The 21,747-nt window shown below is 27.3% G+C and overlaps 1 protein-coding gene across 1 annotated transcript in view; it reads left to right on the top strand.

The window, feature by feature from the left end:
• LOC107437907 (trypsin-1-like) overlaps positions 1-11,542 on the top strand; it is a 34,690-nt gene extending 23,148 nt beyond the window's left edge. Inside the window, exons 5-6 of the mRNA XM_016050045.3 lie at positions 1,508-1,662; positions 8,871-11,542. Of these exons, the coding sequence (XP_015905531.1) occupies positions 1,508-1,662; positions 8,871-9,032 (317 nt within the window). The 3' untranslated portion in view covers positions 9,033-11,542. The remainder of the gene's footprint in view (positions 1-1,507; positions 1,663-8,870) is intronic.
• Positions 11,543-21,747: the final 10,205 nt, after the last annotated feature.

Genomic DNA, 21,747 nt, shown 5'->3' with positions numbered 1-21,747 from the left:
TCATTAAATGTATTATTATTATGTTTAATCATTGATATTTACGAAATTATTCTTATATAATATATTTGTATATAAATAATTGTCATTAAAAATTGCAGTTTAGTAAAATTTTCTGAAAATCTTGAAGCACAGAATATTCTATTATCAGATACAATTATTAAAATAAAAATAGTGAAATGAAACATAATTAATGTTAAAATTTGAAAAATATTTTTTTATCCAGAAGTTGATTTTTAATTTAATATGCATTAACTTTATTTAGCAAAGGTTTGATTAAAATTTTTAAGCTATTGGTATAAATTATATTTAAAAACTTTGAATAGTATTACTTTAAATATTATACTTTATACTTTAGGAATAATACTTTAAATATTATAAATATCTACAAAATATAATTAAGTTTCATTAAAATGAAAGCTAAGTCTTTGCATTTTTAGTGAACAAATAAAAATAATGACTTAGGAATAAAGATAAAGCTACATTTATTTAATTTTGTAAAATATTTGAACATTTATCAAATAAAATAAATATTTTAACTTATGATAATTTAAAGTGATTTTAAAAATTCCTTTTAGCTATCGAGATTAATTATTCTCATTTCAGTAGCAAAACTCTTATCAATTTATATTTGACATCGCTTTTTTTAATTATTATTAAAGTTGTGGCATTAAAGTGAAAAAATTCACAATTATTTAAAAATACAAAAATTTATGAACAGTGGAAGAAGTTTTTTATAATAGACTTGCTTATAAATTACTTAATGATTGTAAATGTTAATTAACAACAGAAATAATATACAAAAAATATGGGTTTGTAAATAATTAACTATTTTAATTTGCCATGAAAGGTTTCGCCCGCGATATAGCATCCACTTAATCTCCAATTGCTAAAATCTTAGATTATTGCTATCTGTCGACAATTTTATGACAAAAAGATTGCATTAGACAAATAAAAGTAATAATTCACATTCAACTAAAAAAAAAATTCCAACGATTAAATTAAAAAGTCAGCAAAAGAAATTTTTTCAAGCTCCATTTATGCTCACCCTACAACCATTAGAAAGTTTCTGTTTTCTCATATTATCGTCCTTATTTCACCTTCACTGGTGTTTTAGATTATTTTTGGTTGAGTCCACCATCTTCTTTGGATAAATGGAGGTTTCGCGTATTAAGGAAAGATCGCATACATACAAAAATATCTTCGGATCAAAATACGGTAAAAGTATCCGCACTTCAGATGCATCATTCAAAAAATCTATTTTACTTTAAAATCCATTTTTACTGTGAAATATTATCCGTAATAATTAATTAGAGTGTAATTAATTAGAGTGAAAAATACTCTATATCAGATTTTTGTACCGTTGCAAGTTCCAGTGAAAGAGGATTTTATAGTAAAATGTACGGACACCCTGAGTGCCGGTACTTTTTACCGCAATTCGATCCAAAAAAAATTTAAATGTATGAAATGCATTTCCTCTAGAATTTAAGTAAGTGCTTCATCCTTCCAGGTGGTGTACGAGCAAAGATACTACAAAAAGTTCAAGTTCCTATAATGAACAGAACACAATGCCAAAATCTGTTTGACGAAGCAAAGAAAAGAGTGAAATTTCACGATGGGCAGATATGTGCAGGATACAGAGAGGGGAAAAAGGACTCTTGTCAAGTAAGTTTAACTTAAGAGTTGAATTTTAAATTTTAAAAATATTTAATTCAAAATTTTATTACTCTAATGTTAAAATGCTATGATTTAATCATATTATAAAAATTCTGCACATTCTTCATTTATTGAAGTAACAGATTACGTGCATCATAAAAAATTCTGAATCAAATTACGCTAAAAAGTACCGGCACTCAGGATGCCGGTACTTTTCACTGTAAAATACATCTTTACCAACTCATGTTACGGAACAAAAATCTAATATACCTAATTTTTACTGTAATAATTACCATAAAATCACAATTTTAATAAATATTACTGTAAAAAGTAGGGCATGATAGTTTGCGGCAAAAATGGATTATATGATTATATGGTAAAACTGAGTTTACTGATAATGCACTAAAGTGTCTATACTTTATACCGCAATTTGATACTGAATTTTTTGTATCTTGTGTGCATCTTTGTGCCCTGGGCAGAGAATTGAGTCAAGTATTCGGACCAAGTTCATATTCACTAAATAACGGTGCAGCACAAATAGTAAAATTGCTTTTTAGAAATCCAAAACATCAGTATATAAAATATTATCAATATAGCTTTTAAAAAAACTTTAGTCAAATTTAAAAATATTTAGGTTTTCTAAATGAATCCAAAGTTCCATTTTTTCTTACCAACAACGTAAATTTTAATTTTTTTTAAATAATTAAAGAGGAACTTTTAGTTTTTAAGTTAAAAAAAACGTTGATTTCAAAATAACATAAAAAAATTACGTATGAAATATGACTGAAAAATTAAACTAACGCAAAATGTATTGAAATAACCTAACCTAAATAATAAATAGACGACTGAAAATGTGCTTAGTTGTCAATGAAAATTAACGTTTCCCTCTAAATTTCAGGAAGTGTTTTAAATGCTAGCTTTTTCTTTGCGATTATTTTGCAACGACTTTAAATTTTTAAACCTGAAAATTAAAAGTTACTTTTGTTTATACATTTAAAAATATAAAATTTACGTTTTTTAATCAAAACTTTAAATTTTAGGCCCATTTAAGAAAGCCTAAATAATTTTCGATTTGACTAAAAAAATTGTGGAATATGTGACTGTGGTTTTTTTTTTTTTTTTTTTTTTTTTTTTTTTTTTTTTTTTTTTTTTTNTTTTTTTTTTTTTTTTTTTTTAATCGATTTCAAGTTTTGAATTACGAAAAAACGCTTTCGTGATACTTCTCGAGATAGGGGACTTTCTGGGTAAAACTACCTCCCTTTTTGCTTCATTTCGAGGAGAGAACCTTCTTTTACCTGTTAACATGACACTCCCCCCCCCCTGGAAATGTCGTATTATCTTGCATCAAGCAACACAACTGAGTATTTTTTTTTATCTTCGGTCTGCAGTATGGTTTAATTTGGCTCAAATAAGTCTAGCGTTTAGGCAATAAATTTGCTTCAAAATTATGTAATGAAGATATATTGATCTAAAATAATACAAATCATTTGCACATAAAAGAGTAATCGATAATAATAAATTTCTGTGCTTTTCCTTACATTAATGAGTAGCAATTATATTATTAATACTATACTAACTACGCATTATGACAATTATACTTATTATAATGTTATATATGCTTATTCTAATGTTATACATTAATTTATAATTATATTGGTTTTACACATTATTGTCTTTTAAGTTGTAATATGATACAGAGATATTGATATAAAATTACTCGATACATTTATTTGTGATAAAGTAATTAGTAATAAATATTTCTTTCGACAAAAATGTTTTAAAACTCATTAAAATTGATATTTCATACATAAAATTCAAACAAATAATAGATTTCAAATGAAATATGAAACGTAATTAAATTTTAAGTTAGTTAAACATTAGAAAAACTAAATTTATTAAGACGGCATGAAATTCATTCATTTGAAATATAGCGAACAATGTTTTGAACTATATGTTAAACTTAATTAAATTAATTTAGTTAAATAATTAAATTAGTCACGAATCACATTCGTGTAATTACTAACATCGTTGCAATCATAACGCACTGATGATTTCATTTATGTGTATCAAAATTTGTTAGAAATTTTTAAATATAATTGCATTTCTATTGTTATTAATACAGTAGGTCTATGATATTAGATTTCGTTTGCATTCCATTACAGCAACTTTTTTAATGTTTTTGAATTTTAAAGTAATAAATGTTTCAATATTTCATAAAAGTGACCTATTTTATGAGTTCTTTTCTTTTCTTAAATAATTCATGTTGAGTGAAGTAGTATTTTATTAATTACTGTAACTTTGTCTTGTCAATAATAAAAGGGCATAACATATCTATTATAGCATTTCAAATATTAATCAATTGTAAGTATCATGTTTTAAAGCTCTCAACTCTTCTGTATTATTATATTTTCAAAATAGCTAGTTGGTTTAGCTTTTAAATAACTTTTTAATAAAACTTTTTAATTTATCTTACAATATTTTAAAATCAAATAGGCTAAAAAAGTGGCTTTTGAAAAGAAAAGTCCGTATTATAATCTTATATAAAAGAATATAATTGCAATATAATTTTTTAAACATAATAGCATTTCTATTGTTATTAATACAGTAGGTCTAGTTATTGGATTTCATTTGCATTCCATTACAGCAATTTTTTAATGTTTTTGAATTTTGAAGTAATAAATACTTCAATATTTCATAAAAGTAACATATTTTATGAGTTCTTTATTTTTAAATAATTCATGTTGAGTGTAGTAGTGTTTTGTTAAATTTTGTTAATTACTGTTGTTAATTACTTTGTCTTGTTAATATTAAAATGGCATAACATATCTATTACGGCATTTCAAATATTAATCAATTTTAAGTATCATATTTTAAAGCATTCAACTCATCTGTATTATTATATTTATAAAATAGCTAGTTGGTTTTTATTATAGTTACAACGTAGCTTTTAAATAACTTTTTATTAAAACTTTTTAATTTATCTTACAATGTTTTAAAATCAAATAGGTTAGATGAGTTAGATAACTTTTGTTTTTGTTTTTGTCTTGAGTTAGATAACTTTTTAGTTAGTAGTGTCATCTGCTGATAAATATTGTAAATAATTTCGAAGCTTATAAAGAATGATTCTTAGTTTTATAGCAACACGCACAAAACCGTTATCCTTTTATTTAATTTTTTCAGGTGATTTCAGAAATCATCAGTAATTTCTAGAACACAAGACACAAAAATCGCTTGTATACTTTTCTCAGATGTATTTTTGTCATAGAAATAAATGTATATAAAATGCATTCTAAACACATTGCAACATTACATAATAACTTCACCAATACACTTACAATTTTTAAATTTTAATTATTATTAATTTGTAGTATCCGGACTTTAGTTGTACTACAAGTAACATCGCATCCATACGATTTTACTTTAGATTGAATAAAGATTTTTATTTAATTCAAATTTCCAAATATATAGTGAATGCAACATACATCAAAATATTTAAAAAGCAGCCTTTAAGACTCATAAAATTGTTACATTAGCTATTATTTTTAAATTAAAACAATCACTATATAAGTTTACCTTTTATTTAACATCAACAGGAGTCTTTTATTGTGAAAAAATTATGTAAATCAATAATTATCAGAGAAATCTTTCAAAAAACATATAATCACTCAATCCATAAGAAGTGTACTAACAGCAAAACAGAGTAACTTCATTCTCACAAAAGGAAATCCATATAGGAATCTTGAGATGACAGAACAAATATATTCAGAAACTATTGACAAAACTATTAAACTAAATCGAAGCCTAAGGCTAAGGTAAAATCCTAAAATAAAATATATATTGATCGAATGCCTTCCCGACAAACCCTTATATGACTTGATGTATAGGGGAGAGGGGGGCACATGTGAACAGGGGGCACATGTGAACATGGTATGTTTTACCAATATGATTTGAAATAAAAAATCTCGAAAAATTTTCAATTGATGGCAGTACTAGTCCTACCTCTCTGAAAAACTTTCAGAACAATGAGACATTTTGTTGGTCTATTCTGACAATTTCTTTGTATCAGCTGGTGTTGCATATATTATAATCGCTCGCTTCTCCAAGTGAAAGCATAATATAAATCAACTAATAAACTAAAATTAACTATTGCAGATCATTATATGAACATTCAGGTAAGTTTATGACAATTATTCTTTTTTTTTACTCAATTAAAAGTTCTTTATTTTTCAAGTTAGGTTTAAGAAGGATGATGGGGGCACTTGTGAACAAAACATCTGGGGCAGATGTGAACAGTTCACAAGTGCCCCTACATAGTATTAAGATTATTATCCTCATGATATTATAAGTTTAAAAAATATGTATGCATTTAAAATTATCATTATTTAATTTTCCATAATTAATTTATTAATTTTTCCTTTAAAAAATTTTTTTTTTATTAAATGGTTGATCGCGCATCACGCATATTAACTGATACACCTGAGAAAATAGAATTGTTAAAGCTACAAATGAAAAGATAGAAAAAATGAAAAAAAAAAAAATGAAAGAGTATTAGAGAAGAAAGAAAAAGGCCCATTACAACACCCGTGGAACATGAAGTTGCGAAAAACCCAATTACGGATAAATTATTGTACAGCTGAAAAATTATTTTCTTATTGACAGTACTGTTGTACAATTTAAATTCACATAGTAAGCTACAACCCCCTCAGTATAATGCGTATCTATATCTGTTATATTAAAGATTTTTTTTCTTTGAAATATGATGATTGCTTTGTGTTTTTAATCTTGTTCATATGTGCCCCAGGCCTGTTCACATGTGCCCCCAATAGGGGCACATGTGAACAATTGAAGTCATTTTTCTAAAATATTATAAAGTAAAGAAATATTTTATTGAAAAATCTCAAAAAATTCCACAAGACAAAGAAAATACTATTTAAACATATGGACTTTTTTACTATGAAAAATTGATGATATTTTTCGAAAAGTGAAGAAATAAAAAAATTTGTTCACATGTGCCCCCCTCTCCCCTATCTTGAGGCATGCTTTCATTATGTTGAGTATTTTTAAACAAAGAAAAGAGTTGTTAAGCAATTTAGAGAGAATTTCTAAACAAAAGAAAATGGATTTTATTGTATGATTCTTAATAAATATAAACTTTAATCGGTTATGATTTTTTTCAATAAACGTTGAAATAGTGTACCATTTTTAATAATTTTATAATAATGTATCATTTATAATAATTAATTCCCTAGAATTATGTATAATATATAATATAAACAAAATTGGAAATCCAGCCTAGTATTGCAATGTCGAAAATAGAGCGGGAAATACAAAATGATTAAACGTATCTCACATTGTCTAGGCATCTCATTCAGTACCAAGTATGATTGTTTCATACTTTTAATTAGTGTGATTATAATTTATTAACATTACTGTACACCCAGTAATATTTACCAGTCTCCGTTAAAATTAATTTCGTGGTTCAACTAGTAGGTTCATAATTAACTCAGTTTTCTTTTATGAGAATGGCATAAAATTTTAATAATCACCAAATATTATAACTACTCGGATAACAACACGGAAAGAAGAAATTCTGATATACCGTGATGTATCGGTGTTTCTGTTTAGAAAAACAAAACAAAAAAAGAACAAAATTTTGATAATAAAGTCAAAATATGCACGGTTTAAAACCCGTCATTTGGTAATTTTTCCGTTCGTACGGTAACAGTTTACCGAAAATTAGCTTTTTAAGAATTACAGTTCTTATTATCACATATTTAATAAAATATATAAAATTGAGTATTAATTTCAACCGAATAAATGGATTTTATGCCCTGCCCTAGGGTATCCAGATAAAATATTCAAAATTTACATTTATCAAATTTTATCACAGGTTATAAAATCATATTTTATTGTTAATTTTACCAATATAATTACCAAAACACTTCAGCAAAAATTATTAAAATTTCTGGTACATATTCCCATAGAACCAGAAACACGATGACTAGAATTTTAGCATATTCTGGTAGATTTGACCATACTTTTTTATATAAGCGTAATTATTGACAGATTAGAGATTGCGCAGAGATAACTTATTTAACCAAAAAGAAGTTAACAGAAAGTAAATAAGAGCAAAATATCTCTGAAAGAAAACTCCTTCCCATGGTTGGTTAGTTGTTTGGTGTCGTGTCATGGACAGAAAATAATTTTAAATGTGATCAAAGGTCCTATATACAACATCTAAAATTCGAAGGCAATTATCTTCATATAAGTCCGCCCACAGACTGTCACTTATTTTTTGCAATTGCGCCAGTATAGCGGGATGGTTGAAAAGATGTACGGGGGTTAATTCTATGTCTGGGCAATTTTTGCAGAGGCAGTAAGTCCTTATTCCGTCACCATGAGTCTTCATCCCCCTAAAGTGTCCTGTCCGGAGTCTTGTTAGTGTGCTGGTGAGAGTTCTATTGGTACTGATTTCATGTTGTCGGTGTTTGATTTCGATTTTCTCATCATTGAATTTTGCCTTAGTCACTGAATTATCGCTGAGAGAGACATGAGTAACTTTGCTGGTGCTTAATTGTCTTACCCCTTTAACTCCTTCCCATATATACTAATAAATGTAAACTTCATTTTGTATTATGAACTTCATTTTATAATACTATGAACTTTATTTTTATAATACTATAAACTTTATTTTTTATTACTAGGGAGGTAGGTAGGTATTTATTTACGTCGCACTAGAGCTACACAATGGGCTATTGGTGACTGTCTGGGATACATCCCTGAGGATGATCCGAAGACATGCCATCTCAATTTTGATCATCTGCAGATGGGATGGCACCCCTGCTTTGGTATCCCGATGACCTACGCGAAGTCGAGCACTTTACGGTAGAACAGTTTAACGAGAACCGTTACCACGCACCCCCGGTCTCTACGCAGGCTGATCTAAGTGGTCATCCACCCGCTTACTGACAGCAGCCAGTGATGCTTGACTTCAGTGTTCTACTGGGAACTGTGTCTTTATGATCAGTCCACTGCGAGACTTCTTATTACTATAAACATCATTTTATTGCAGTATCTACTTCAAAAATCTCTTACATTTTTTGCTGTGTATCGATATAAAATCGGCTCAATTTATTTTAATTTTTTCGCAATATTTATTATACAAATACTTTTTTTAAGGAAATGTTTAAATTCTTAATGATTCGCCATTCTTTCAGGGTGACTCTGGTGGTCCATTGGTTGTTAAGAAAGATGGCTCTTTTACGGTAGTTGGCATAGTATCTGCTGGAATCGGATGCGCAAGACCTTTGTTACCAGGAGTTTATACATCCGTGGCACATCACGTACCGTGGATCCATGAAACATTTGAAGAAATTTAGTTTAATATAGATTTTGAATTTTTTTTTTCAATTTATAAAAGTATATTTGCGATCCTCGGTTTCAAAACCAGCAAGATCAATTTTCAGAAATGTTACAGATGTAACAAAATGAATTTCTCATGCAGGAAATTGGATAAAATCCGATTTCCTTAAATAATTATTTTAAAGATACTTTCATTGTCAAAATTAGTTTACTTTTGGAATAAATTTTATTTTTTAAAAAAAAAGTGTTTCGGATCGAGCTGGTTTTGACTTGAAAAACCTGGTTTAATACCAAAACCGATTAATGATTAATAGAATTATTAATAATTCATTTTTACCTTAAGTTCATGTTTACTAGTTTTCAAAACGTTCGTATTTAATAGGCTAAATTAAAACTGACATAACGTTATCCATACCACTAAAAATTAAAATTAAATAATTATTTTTATGCATATACTTTTAGTTTTCACTATTCCTTTACTTAGTTTATTTTTTTTATTTCGTTTTACCTAACTCAAGACAATATCTTTTATGTCTTTTTAGCATAAAAAGTATTAAATAGAAAAAAATCTAATTACTTTTAAGAAAGTTATTTTTCTCTTGTCGTCTCTAATAGCCTTTTTCCCCTTACTTTTTGTTAAGTTTTTCTGAACCAAAAAAATTTCATTGTCTTGTTTCCATTAATATTAAATAATGTAAACTGTTCTAGGTATAAATTTTGGTTATTTGTTCATCATACCTATTTTTTCGTATCAGTGTGAATAATTTTATTATGCTCCTTAATGCTTCAAATTGCATTTTTAAGTATAATATTTATTGCTGTTGAGTGACATTTTCAAATGCGTACTGAAGCAATTATAAATATTTTCAATTATAAGAAAGTGACATTTTTTTACAATTAAATATTTCAGAATTTACAAAATTTGTAAAAAGATAATACAAAATATTTAATTTAATCTTTTTTCATAAAATTTTAAAAGCAATCCAGGTCATTTCATATTTTTGGAAAATACTAGTTTTGGAAAAATTTTGCAAAAAAAATTAGTTTCAATTTTTTCTAACTTGCAGTTATAAATTCAAATTTGAAAAAAAATTCAATAAAATAAAAAATATAGATTGGTAGTCGTAAAAAAATTAATCCTTTGTAAAATATATAATATAACCCTCAAACAAAGATGCTAAAGCTTCAATCTGAATATTCATTTGCAATTAAACTACAGGCAATAACTTTTTTGTTAATTTGCACAGGACAATCTTTGTCACTTTTCCCGAATTTTAGTCAAAAAAGTAGACAAATAAAATTAAAAAACGCTATCGAAATCAATCAAATGAATCCTCACTTGGGAAATCGGGACTAAAATCATAAAATCAAGAATAGTTGCAAGAGAAAACTTGAAGATATTTCTAAATATCGCTTTGAACGGCAATATACAGGTTTTGAGGTATTTAACCCCACTTTCATTAGTAGTGATTCATTAAATTATGATCCCGTTTATAGATTTTTTGGCTTCTTTGACAAAGTTTCTTGAAATATATAAAAAGGCTGGTAGTTTCGTTACACCTAGGATATACGTTGCGCTGACTTTTATTCGCATTTAGTAGCTTTTTGTACTTCTGTATATCTTTCCTTTCAACATTCAGGATTAAGATAATGATCATTCATTTAGTGCTATCAATTTTAATTATGAAAAACACCATAATCATACGAAACTGAAAAGAAATTATATTTATAAGGATTATGCAGGTATCTTATTACATATAGAATATTTAGGTTAAACTTTTAAGTATAAAATATTTAGCGAATGAGCAGGGCAATTGGGTATGACTTAAATTGTTAAATTAATTAAATAATTAAATGGGTATGACTTAAATTAAGTTACCTAAAAAATTAGAATATTAATTTTAATACACTAAAAAATTAATTACATTTAAAAACTACACAAACAATTAATTAGTTAAAAATTTTAAGAATATAAGCTTTTCGAATAATTTTAGATAACTGTGCTTTTAAATAAATTGCTTGTTCATGTTCTATTTAAAATATTGTTTTGATTCTAAGAATAGTAATTGAATTTAACTTAAATATCCGAAAAATAACAGAAATTATATTCAAAAATTATTGTTTGTTTCAGTTAAATAGTTTTGTCAGAATATATTAAAATATGATTTGCTAATACTTTTATCAAAGTTTTTTAGATAATATTAAGAAGTAAAATTGCTGTTTCGGAAATAAATAATTTTCCACCTGAAACTTCAAGTTTTGAGTTGTTTGAAATCATTTTTCTTTTTCATAGATCATCCTATTTAAAAAGTTGCTTTTAACAATGTAGGCTTTTGTTTTTGTGATAAAAATACTCTAGAAACAAAAAAAAATTACATTTGTATTGATCTCTTTTTTTTAATAAGGTCAAAGGAAATGATCCAGACTTCATGCTTTTATTTCTAGTCATTTTAGAATGCTTGTTATCAATTGTAGATGTATATTACTTGTAATGTATAATTTGAAAATAAATTATTTTTTATCTTACGATTTCGTTTGATTATGTTTTAATAGTAGTCTATGTGTTACCTGCAAAGTATGAAATTGGTCGGTTAAGTATAAAATTTTAAAAATTTCTTGCATCGCCAAGGTCTTGTATACAATACCAAATAACAAACCAAAAAAGTACAAAAAAAATTATTTTTTTTTTACTTTTAATTAGCAAATTTATGATTTTTTAGTATTAATTGAAAGTAATTTCTTAGTGAGACCAGTAAGTTCGTGTTGTATTTTGTTCTCATTAGTTTGAAAGACATACATTTTTAGCAATCGCTTTGCATTTCTAACTAGCTGTTAGAGATGTAAGAAGAAGAAAATTACTAAAAAATTAATACTGAACAGCACTTAGAAATCATACACAAACTGAAAAAAAATATTCGTTGAGTAGAAAATCACCTTTTGAAATACTTAAACAACACAAACAGGCTTTAAATTGATAAACACTAGGCATAACTAAAATAGCAAAGGATGCACCATTATCTTAGGAGCTAGTATCAACTACTTATTTTATAAATCTTAACCCTAAAAGAAATCTGCACGGTGAGCGAAAATATTATCCAGTGCTACATACATTTTCATGCTACATACATTTTCAATTAAAAAAAAAATATGTATAAAATTATAGCTGCATTTATTATAAAAGTAATTTTAGACATACATTACCACATGTGTTATTAAGTTCAATTGCTACAGATAAAATCTGTGGATTTGGTCTGAGTTTTTTGTTTGAAATACAAACAAAAAGGGAAAGGGATTTTACTGCTTTCTCTAAATAAACTTTTAGAGAAAGCAATAAAGCATTATATAAAGCAGTGGCTTCTAAAATTAATTCAAGGTCATTTTCCCTATAAAATGCGTTCCCAAGTTTGAAATATTTTAGAAAATAGGGAAAGTGGATCTTAAAGAAAAGTTCATTAAATAGAAAATTCACTTCGCTGTTTGGAAGTTATTTCACGAAGAAATTTACAAAATGTTCTTGGTTCCTCGAAGAAAATTGCATAATATCCCCCAAAGAAAACAAATACGATTCATATGAAATAAGAGCATAAAACTTTTTCTATGAAAATCGTCCCCTAAAGGTTTTCAAAAACAAGGAAAAAATTTATAAATAATATATTTTTATCTCTCAGAAATTAAAAAAAGCAGTAATGTGAGCTAATTATTTCTTCGTTTTAAAATAGTATAAATTAAATTAAAAAAATATTTATTATTATTTATTTAATTAAAATATTAAATAAATTTAATATTTTAATTAAATAAATATAAAGCAACCCGTCATAGTTTATTCTAGAGAGCATTTCAAGAATAAGATAAATGTTTGGTTGGCAGAAAATTAATTACTTTTTTCTACAAAAATTTGTAGACTTCGAACAAAAAAACAAACAAAACAGAATTCCTTCTTAAGTGAAAACTTGACAAAAATGTTTAAAAAATTAATTTTCAAGAACCTTTAAACAAATTTCAATTAAAGCATGGTTAATAAAAAAAAACTAGGCTCTAAGTGTAGCTTGATCGATAAATTTCGAGGAAAAAGCAGGATATTTTTAATAAGGGAGGACTCCATAATGGGGGAGTGTTTAAAGCTCTCATACTTTCATAGCAATTTATTCTGAGCTAACAAAAAATTCTGGTAAAACAAGAATTTTCTTCCGTATTGTATAATAATAAAATATCTGCCCCCCCCCCCAAATTAAAAAATAAATAAATAAGTAAGAAGCATAATCCTGATTAATAAAACTAAAATATGCGGTATTTACTCGTAATCCATGCATTAAGAAATTTTTTTCGTTCATATGGTACGGTTTAACTGCATAATGGTAAACAATTCTGGTTTTTAAAATCATAGTTCTTATAACCACACATTTAATAAAAATTATGAATCTGAAAAGTTTTTTTAATTTTATTTCCAATGAGCTGCACAATCGATCTTGCCGATGAGCAGACCTAGACCTAGTGCGTTCTCCAGAAGTGGAATCCACTCTTTCAGGACCACCATAATAGGTGAGATACCGTTGGTCATGTTAATTTGGACGTCTAGTTTCTGCCACACTAGATGGCAGCACCGAGACTCTATTTGGATGCTAAAGTGCACTAGGAATTTAATTTTGCCGGAAATGCCAAGAGCCAATAAGGCACTCCAGGGATCTTTTACATGCCGCATAATCATACGACATGGCCGCTGAGGATTTTCTGCATCCCGAAAATCCGGTGTCTGGGCCGGGGATCGAACCCGCACGCTTGGACTCAGAAGGCCGACGACAAACCAACTGCCCCACCCAGCCACCGATCTGAAAAGTAAATTTAACCAAATAATTCGGTTTTTCATACCCTGCTCTAAGGTATCATGATAAAAATACAAAACTTTACCTCATTTACCAAATTTTATCACATATTATAAAGCCATATTTTATTGTTAATTTTACCAAAATCATTAACAAAGTGCTTCGGTAAAAATTACAAAGCTTTTTGGTGTTCCAATAGAACTAGTAGCACGGTAAATTTTACCGTATTCTTGTAGCTTTGAACATACTTTTTTCTCAGTGGGGTTCCTTAACTTTACTTAATTGAAATAAATTACATTAAAGAGAGTTTGAAAGATACATTCAAATTTCGATTGGAAATAACATTATATTTTATCAATTATAAGTTATCTGCTTTTGCAACGATATATTTAAAGAAAAACTTATTTTAACATTTTTAGTGCAAATTAATTTATAAAAATAAAATTGAAAAGTCATATTTATTTAGTTTCAAAATCTTTCCTCTAAAAACATTATATTTTGATAAAAAATAAATTAAATTTTAAAAAAATGAATTAAATTGCAGAAGTTTTGGGAAAATGTATATTTTGAACAGTGTGTAATTATCAATTTTAAATATACTCATTACAAAACTAAAAAAAAAAAAAGAAGAAAAGTTAAATTACATTTTTTTACACTTGAGATAGATATTTGGAATAGCTTGATTATTAGAAAAAAAAACCTTTTCAAAAGCATCACCTTAAAATTAATTTTTTAATGCGCATCAAAAAACTAAGATAAATATTTCTTTGATAAAAAAAAAGTTATTAATTTTTTTCTACATTAAAAAATTTTTAAGACATTGAACAACAATAGAATTCACTTACTAAGGAACACTTGTTAAAAATGCTCTTAGGAAAAATATTCAAGAGCTATAAACTAATTTTTCATAAAAGTGTTGTTAAAAAAAACACTTTAAGTTATGTATTATTTTTCGACGATATATTTTAAGGAAAAGTGTATGAAATATTTTTTAATAGTAAAGTCTCAAGAATAAACGAGTTTTTAGAGCTCTCATACTCTGAAAACAACTCATTTTAGCCTCTTAACTTCACTTATTGTTTGCTTCGGTCGATAAATTTCGGAGAAAAGCTAAGAACTATTTTAATTAATAAGATCTCAAAAATGTGCGAATTTTTTGAACTTTCTTATTCTCTAAACAATTTATTCTGGTCTCTTAACTTCATTTTTTTGAAGTGTAGTCGTACTAGCGAAAGTTGAAAGCAAAGTCAAAATCTCGGTGAGAAGTAATATTATGCCTTCCTAAATGTGAGTTATCTGTGTGTGGGTGTTGTTCTGTGTAAACTTATTTTGAATGGAAACAGTTTTTTTTTTTCATTTCATTTAAGGCGTAAACTATTTTTAGAACTTAAAATAGAAATGCTGCATTTGTTATTAATGAGGCTAATCATTAAAACATGAATTACTTTAGAGATTTTTACAATAAGAAAAAAAGTATGGTTAAAACTATCAGAATGTATTAAAATTTGCCGCATTTTCTGGCTCCATTGAAACACTAAAAAATAACGTAATTTTTCCCGCAGTGTTTTAGTAATGATTTTTGGTAAAATTACAAATAAAACACTTCTGGTAGTAAAGTACTTTTTGGTAGTAAATTTTGAAAAATTAGGTAACTTTACCAAGAGACTCAGTAATTTTAACAGTTCTAAGATAAATTGACATAACGCAAAAACGTTTAGTCTTATAAAAACTATTTTATTTAGTGAATGCTTGTTAACATTGCATTGGTTTTATAATTTTTTATTTCTATCTAAGCTCTAAGCTAACGTCTATAAACTTTTAAATTATAAAAAAATGCGATTTGTAAATACACAACATGTGCTTTGAAAATTCCTGAGCAAGGCTAAAATGAATCTGTAGTAACTTTAGAATTACGTATCATGTCAACCCAACATCTGGAAAAAGAGGTGTAGAATTACAGGATTTGAATTCCGTGGAAAATTTTGATGTGCCTATTCAGTATTTATATTTATTTATTTATTGTTACACACGCATATGTGCTTCGCAAAAAAACTCTTGAATTGAAGAACAAATAGCACAAATTATAAAGGACATCGCACAGATGCAACCAAGGTTATGACGGTATTCTCACCTACTGCCAACACATTACCACTGATGCATCTTTGAAATCGGTATCTTTGATATCTGTATGCATGTTTGTAATGTCATTTTCTAACTTCTGGAATCTGTTCTTTAATTTGAAAAGGACTTCAAATCGATACTTAGTGATGAGCACATAAACCTGTATATGCATGTGTAACAATAAATAAATAAATGATCGAAATAATAATGATTATTTTTTATTTATTTATTTTACACGTCCTCCTTAACATAGTGCTCTTTCTACATAATGCTCTGTAAGGAGGAGGAAGCAGAGTAGAATTCTGCCACAATCCTGGCTGCATTTTTGTAATATCCTTCTCGAACTTAGTCTATCTATTCTTCAAATTCACTAGGGATTATAAATCAAATCACTCACTATAATGAGCAGACAAGTTTGCATCTATATGTATAACAATAAATAAATAAATTAGGTTTCCATACATATGCAGGATCGGGTACTCATTACCAGGAAATAGCTTGTAAGCTTGTTTGAAAAACATATAGCACAAATTCTAAAATCGTGAAATTTGAGAACAAAGACTTTGTACCAGCTACCTCTACTCTTCAGAACAGTATTTTCATTAGAAAAAGCATATTCATTCATAATTTCCTATTATTTAAAATTATTAATAATAATGTGAATTAAATAGTATAAGTTAAAATGGAATTAAACTGGTGCTCGAAAAGCAAATTATGAATTTATTTTTCCACCATAAAAATTTGCATTTTTTAACTCTTTACTTAAGAATCGAGTGTATTATTATGCAATTACATATAGGAAATCAAAAGAGTTTTTTATTTCGCTAAAATTTTTAGACATTTTGAGTGATAAATAACAGATATATTTCAGATGTTCCCATCAACCCTATGTCAACACTAGCTTTCTTCTATTTTTATCTACTAATAGTAAGTGACTTTTGCTCAATGCAGTTTCTAGTTTAAGAAAATGATAGCAAAAAAAAATTATGAATTTATTTATTTAATTCTAATCTTGAAAACCGAAATATTACCAAAAGGTTTATGTTCCATTCCAGCCCAAAAGTTTAAATGGCTAATTTTGACGTACAATTTCCAAAAACTTTTTTGTTTTGTTTGTGTTGTTTTTTATCACTTTTTCTAAAAAAAATTGAGATTTGAAATGAAAATTTAAAATTTAAGATTTAAAGAATTTTTTTGTCATTCAGTTGTATTTGAAAGTTTTTTAAAAAAGGACTTCTGCATAAAGATATCAAATAACTTCCCGCATTTTAAAACGCACTATAACAAGTGAAATATAAAAAGTTTTTTAAAAAGTAATTCGATATTTATTGAGGAAAGGATTATCAAAGTTAGCCGATTTTGCATGAGTTGGGAACAAACATCAGACTATCCTGAAGTTCCATTTGTGTATTTAGTAAAAAAAAATTAACCCATTTTTTTTTTTTTTTTTTTTTTTTTTTTTTCCCCTTCAAATTAGTTTACTGATTTTTATTACANTTTTTTTTTTTTTTTTTTTTTTTTTGACGGTTAATTTTGATAAGTGGTGTTTCTTTGTTTTTTGCATCTGTAGGACTTTTTTCATTGATTATTATTAGTAGATATTCAACAACAAACACAATATAATTTGAATAAAACATTGATAAATAATAGCTGTGTAAACTAAGACGTTTAACTCAAGTAAGCACGTTACTATCTATTAAATGATGCGTAGCGTATTTAAGACTCACCTATTGTTTTCAATATTGGCAGTTGCCTGTCATTTTAGGTTGTCATGACAACATTTAGAAAACATGGAAATGCTTTCTTACCTCGCTCCCTAGGGAAAATCGAGAAGAACGGGAAAAGGTTGAGCATATTTGTTTTAGTATATTTTCCCAGTATGGATCTCAAAAATAAAACAAACAAAAAAAAATTTATTTTTTTTTTGCTTGATGAATTACGAAAAAACATTATATGTAAAAAACCAATGTTACTAAATAATGGTAATATTCTTTTAAGAATCAAATGAATATTACTCTATATTATCATTATCTAATGCAATTCATATTTTATTTTATATTTTATAACCGGCAATGAACAGCCGATCTAATTCTGAGTTTACGACTACCAATGCCTTGTAGTTTTGAACACAATCCAGAGGACAAGGGAACTCCTGGATCAAGAATTTCAGAAATTTGCATTCGTGGAGGACTTTCGGTAGAAGTAACCCACATTGGCGTTACATGGAGAGGTAAACAACGAAAACCTCCCACGGTTAGCCTGACGATGAGGGGACTCTAACCCATGATCCATCTACTACTGAGGATATTTTTACGTCAGCGCTGTAGGAGGTGAGAGCCAGGTGTGGAATTCGTATCCAACAGCCATCCCTGGGATCGAACCCGAGACACCTCATTGGTGGGCGAGCACTGTATCCCCTGAGTCACCACGGCACACTTTATTCATATTAATGAACATTATAAAAAAGAAAATTTAAAAGTTTTTTGCCACAAAGTAAAACCATCGAAAGTGTTTAAGGATATTTTTTGTCAAGGAATATTTTTAAAAAATTTTACAGTTTAAGTATCTCGAGAAAAAACTGTAATTTTAAATTATATATTCTATCTTCCCGTAGAGAGTATTTGGGTTTTAGAAAGTACAAACAACTCAAATATTTTAAAAATTATGTAACTTTTTTTTAAAAAAACTGCATGATTGTCGAGATGTTTATACTTTTAGATGAAATCATTATCAGTGTTTTTCAATGTTTTTCCACGAAAGAAGATTAATAAAAAAAATTATTTAGGTGCCTTAAAGTTTGTAATTCAATGTTCTCACAAAAGTTACAATTAAATTAGACCATTTCAAATAACCTTCGTATTAAAAAAAATTCTAAAAATTTGTTAAATAAATAACTTTTATCAGAAATAAATGTCTCAAATTATTTTGCACTGAAGTAATTGTGTATTTATTGCAATTTTTTACGATAATTCAAAAATTAATCTTTACTGTTTTACACTTATTTTTTAATTTTCCCCCTCAAAAACTTTTCAACACATTTTTTTTTAAATTTTAAATTTATATATAAAATTGCTTGTTTTATAACTCAAAAAAATATGTTTTAATTTTTTTAATTGATCAATGGTTATAATTTGTAATCTTACATACGTTTTAGCATATCAATAAATTTTAAAGTATCCCAATTTTTGACATATAATTAAATTTTAATACATTCTTAAGAATTGTATTATAGTACATGAAATTCCAATCAAAAGATTAAAATTTATTGACAGTAACTGAGTTTTTCTTTTTCAATTAATTGTACATTTATGTAATATAATTAGCAAACTAAAGCAGAAATAAACTCTCGTTTATGATTAGAATTAACATTTACGATTAATACATATCCTTAGTAACAATTAACATCGATTACAACTAGTGCAAGCATCATATTTAGTAGCAAATGGAAGGGAAATTTTTAAAGGCAAAAATGATCGAGAAGGGAAAATTATAAAGAGTTTGATTGTCATTTATCTGTTCAAAGTTAATACATTTCAGATAAATTCGTCAGTAAAAGTAAAAATAGTCTTAAAATTCTTAAATTTAGAGAACAAAGTTATAAAGGCGGTAACGTTCTAAAAGGGAAATAAATTTGATCAACATATTTGGATAAAAGTATACGCAAATATTCAATTAATTTCACTTCATTTTTTTTCCTTCATTTTAGAAATACCCTTTTAAATATACACCGAAGAGCCATTACATTATGACCACCCACCATCTATAACAATGGGCTCTCCCAGGTTTTCATGGTTTCTCACCCAGGAACAATGTTTTCATGGGGCACATTAGGGCCCATAATCCTCATAGAACAATCCCTGGCGTCTGTAATCAACTTGAACATAGTTGCAGACCAGGTTCACCTATTCATGGCAGCAGTTTTTCCTGCGGGGGATGGTGTTTATCAAAAGGGTAATGCACTATGTCATAAGGGTCGAATCGTCGAGGAACATTCCAGTGACTTTCAAGTCATGTCTTGGCCCCCAAATTCACCTGACCTTAATGCAATAGAGCATTTGGGGTCCTACTTGGAAAACCAAATTCGTGCTGCCACGCTACCCCCTCACAAAGTGAGGGATTTGCAAGACCAGTTGGTGAGCGCTTGGAACCAGATACCTCAGACTACCTATCAGCACCTTGTGGAATCAATGCCTCGGCGGTTGCTAGCAGTTCTGAGGGCTAAAGGTGGTCCTATATGTTATTAGCAGGGTGGTCATAATGTAATGGCTCTTCGGTGTATCTTTAAATTTCTAGAATCTGAGCAAAAAAAGACGAAATTAAAATATTTATTTCGATCATCTTCACTAGCATTTAATGTTTTGTGTTTCCATTTAAAAAATGGTAATTTTGTTAAAAAATTCAGAAAAAATGAAAATATGAGAGTAAAATTATTAACTCAGTGTTTGTGTACCATAATGAAAATGATTGCTAATTTTCGCTGCAATCAAAGGAGTGCAATTATAAAATTAATAATTAAAAATAAAAGAAGACCTCTTGCAAAAATGTAATAAATAAATGAAGCATTGCACAAAAGCCTACTTAAACGAAGATTTAAAAATTATTGTAACCTACGAGAATTAGTTCCCATAATTCTATTTTTGAAATTAATTAAAAACTGAGAGAAAACATGTTGCAGAAATTTAGTAAGCAAACAAAGTAGGATACAAAGCATTATTTGAAAAGGAAAAAACTTGAAACTAAAGAGAATTAAGCAGTGATCTTACTATTAATATAATTTGTGAACATTTTTTAAACAATAGTTTTTGTTTAAAGTGTGATAGAATAGAGCAATTTATAATGATCAAATTTTTTTGTGTGAATATATTAAGACTGTGTCGAAAACGTCATTAGCATACTGCAATATCGAAATTATTTATGCACTACAATCTCGCCAAGTCCTACACTGAGGAAAAAAAGGCCTAGTTAAAACTACCAGAAGTAAAATATCTATAGAAGTAGTATAGTAAAATTTATCGCGTTTCTGGCTCTATGGGAACACCAAAACACTCGGTAATAAGTGATAAAAAATTTTAATTAGGTAGCGTCATCGTGATACCGGAAAGCATGGCACAAAAACCATTTATTCGGATGAATTTGCTTCTCAGTTTTGCATGTTTTTTATTAAATGAGTGCTAATAAGAACTATAATTTAAAAAGTAAAAATTTCCGAGGAACTGTTACCATATGAACAGAAAAGTCAACAAATGAATCGTTGAAATATTGTATATTTTGGTTTTCATGACCATAATTATGTTTTATGTTTATGTTATTTACCAGAAATGTCATTACAATTCAGTACGGAAATTTTGCCAGAATTTGATTCGCTGTGTTCAGAAAATCATTTCAACAATTATTTCCTCGTTAAACGACTCAAAACTGGTGTTTTGAAATTTAGTCATTAGTTTTTAAAAATCATTTCTTAAAATCTTACACACGCACACCATTTTAATGAAGAAAAATGTAAAATTTTATTAGAAATATTTTTTGTTACTGTATACAAAATGGGGATTTCTGTATTGAAGTATAACAAGTTGAACCCAGATTATATTATAAACTGAAAACAGTTAAAGTTTTTAATAAATATATTAATTAGAAAATACTAAAAATGTTTTTTTTCCTTTTTGCTATTAATTAGAAACAAAAATGTTTCTTTATTACTTTTTTTGTCAAAACAATAGGAATCACTTTTAAAAAACAAGATCATAACTTTAAAAAAATGTTTAAATGAATAAGTACATAAAAAATTGAAAAC

The sequence above is a fragment of the Parasteatoda tepidariorum genome, chromosome 2 (assembly GCF_043381705.1).
Source record: "Parasteatoda tepidariorum isolate YZ-2023 chromosome 2, CAS_Ptep_4.0, whole genome shotgun sequence".
NCBI lineage: Eukaryota > Metazoa > Arthropoda > Arachnida > Araneae > Theridiidae > Parasteatoda > Parasteatoda tepidariorum.
This window is presented reverse-complemented; position numbering and strand designations above follow the sequence as displayed.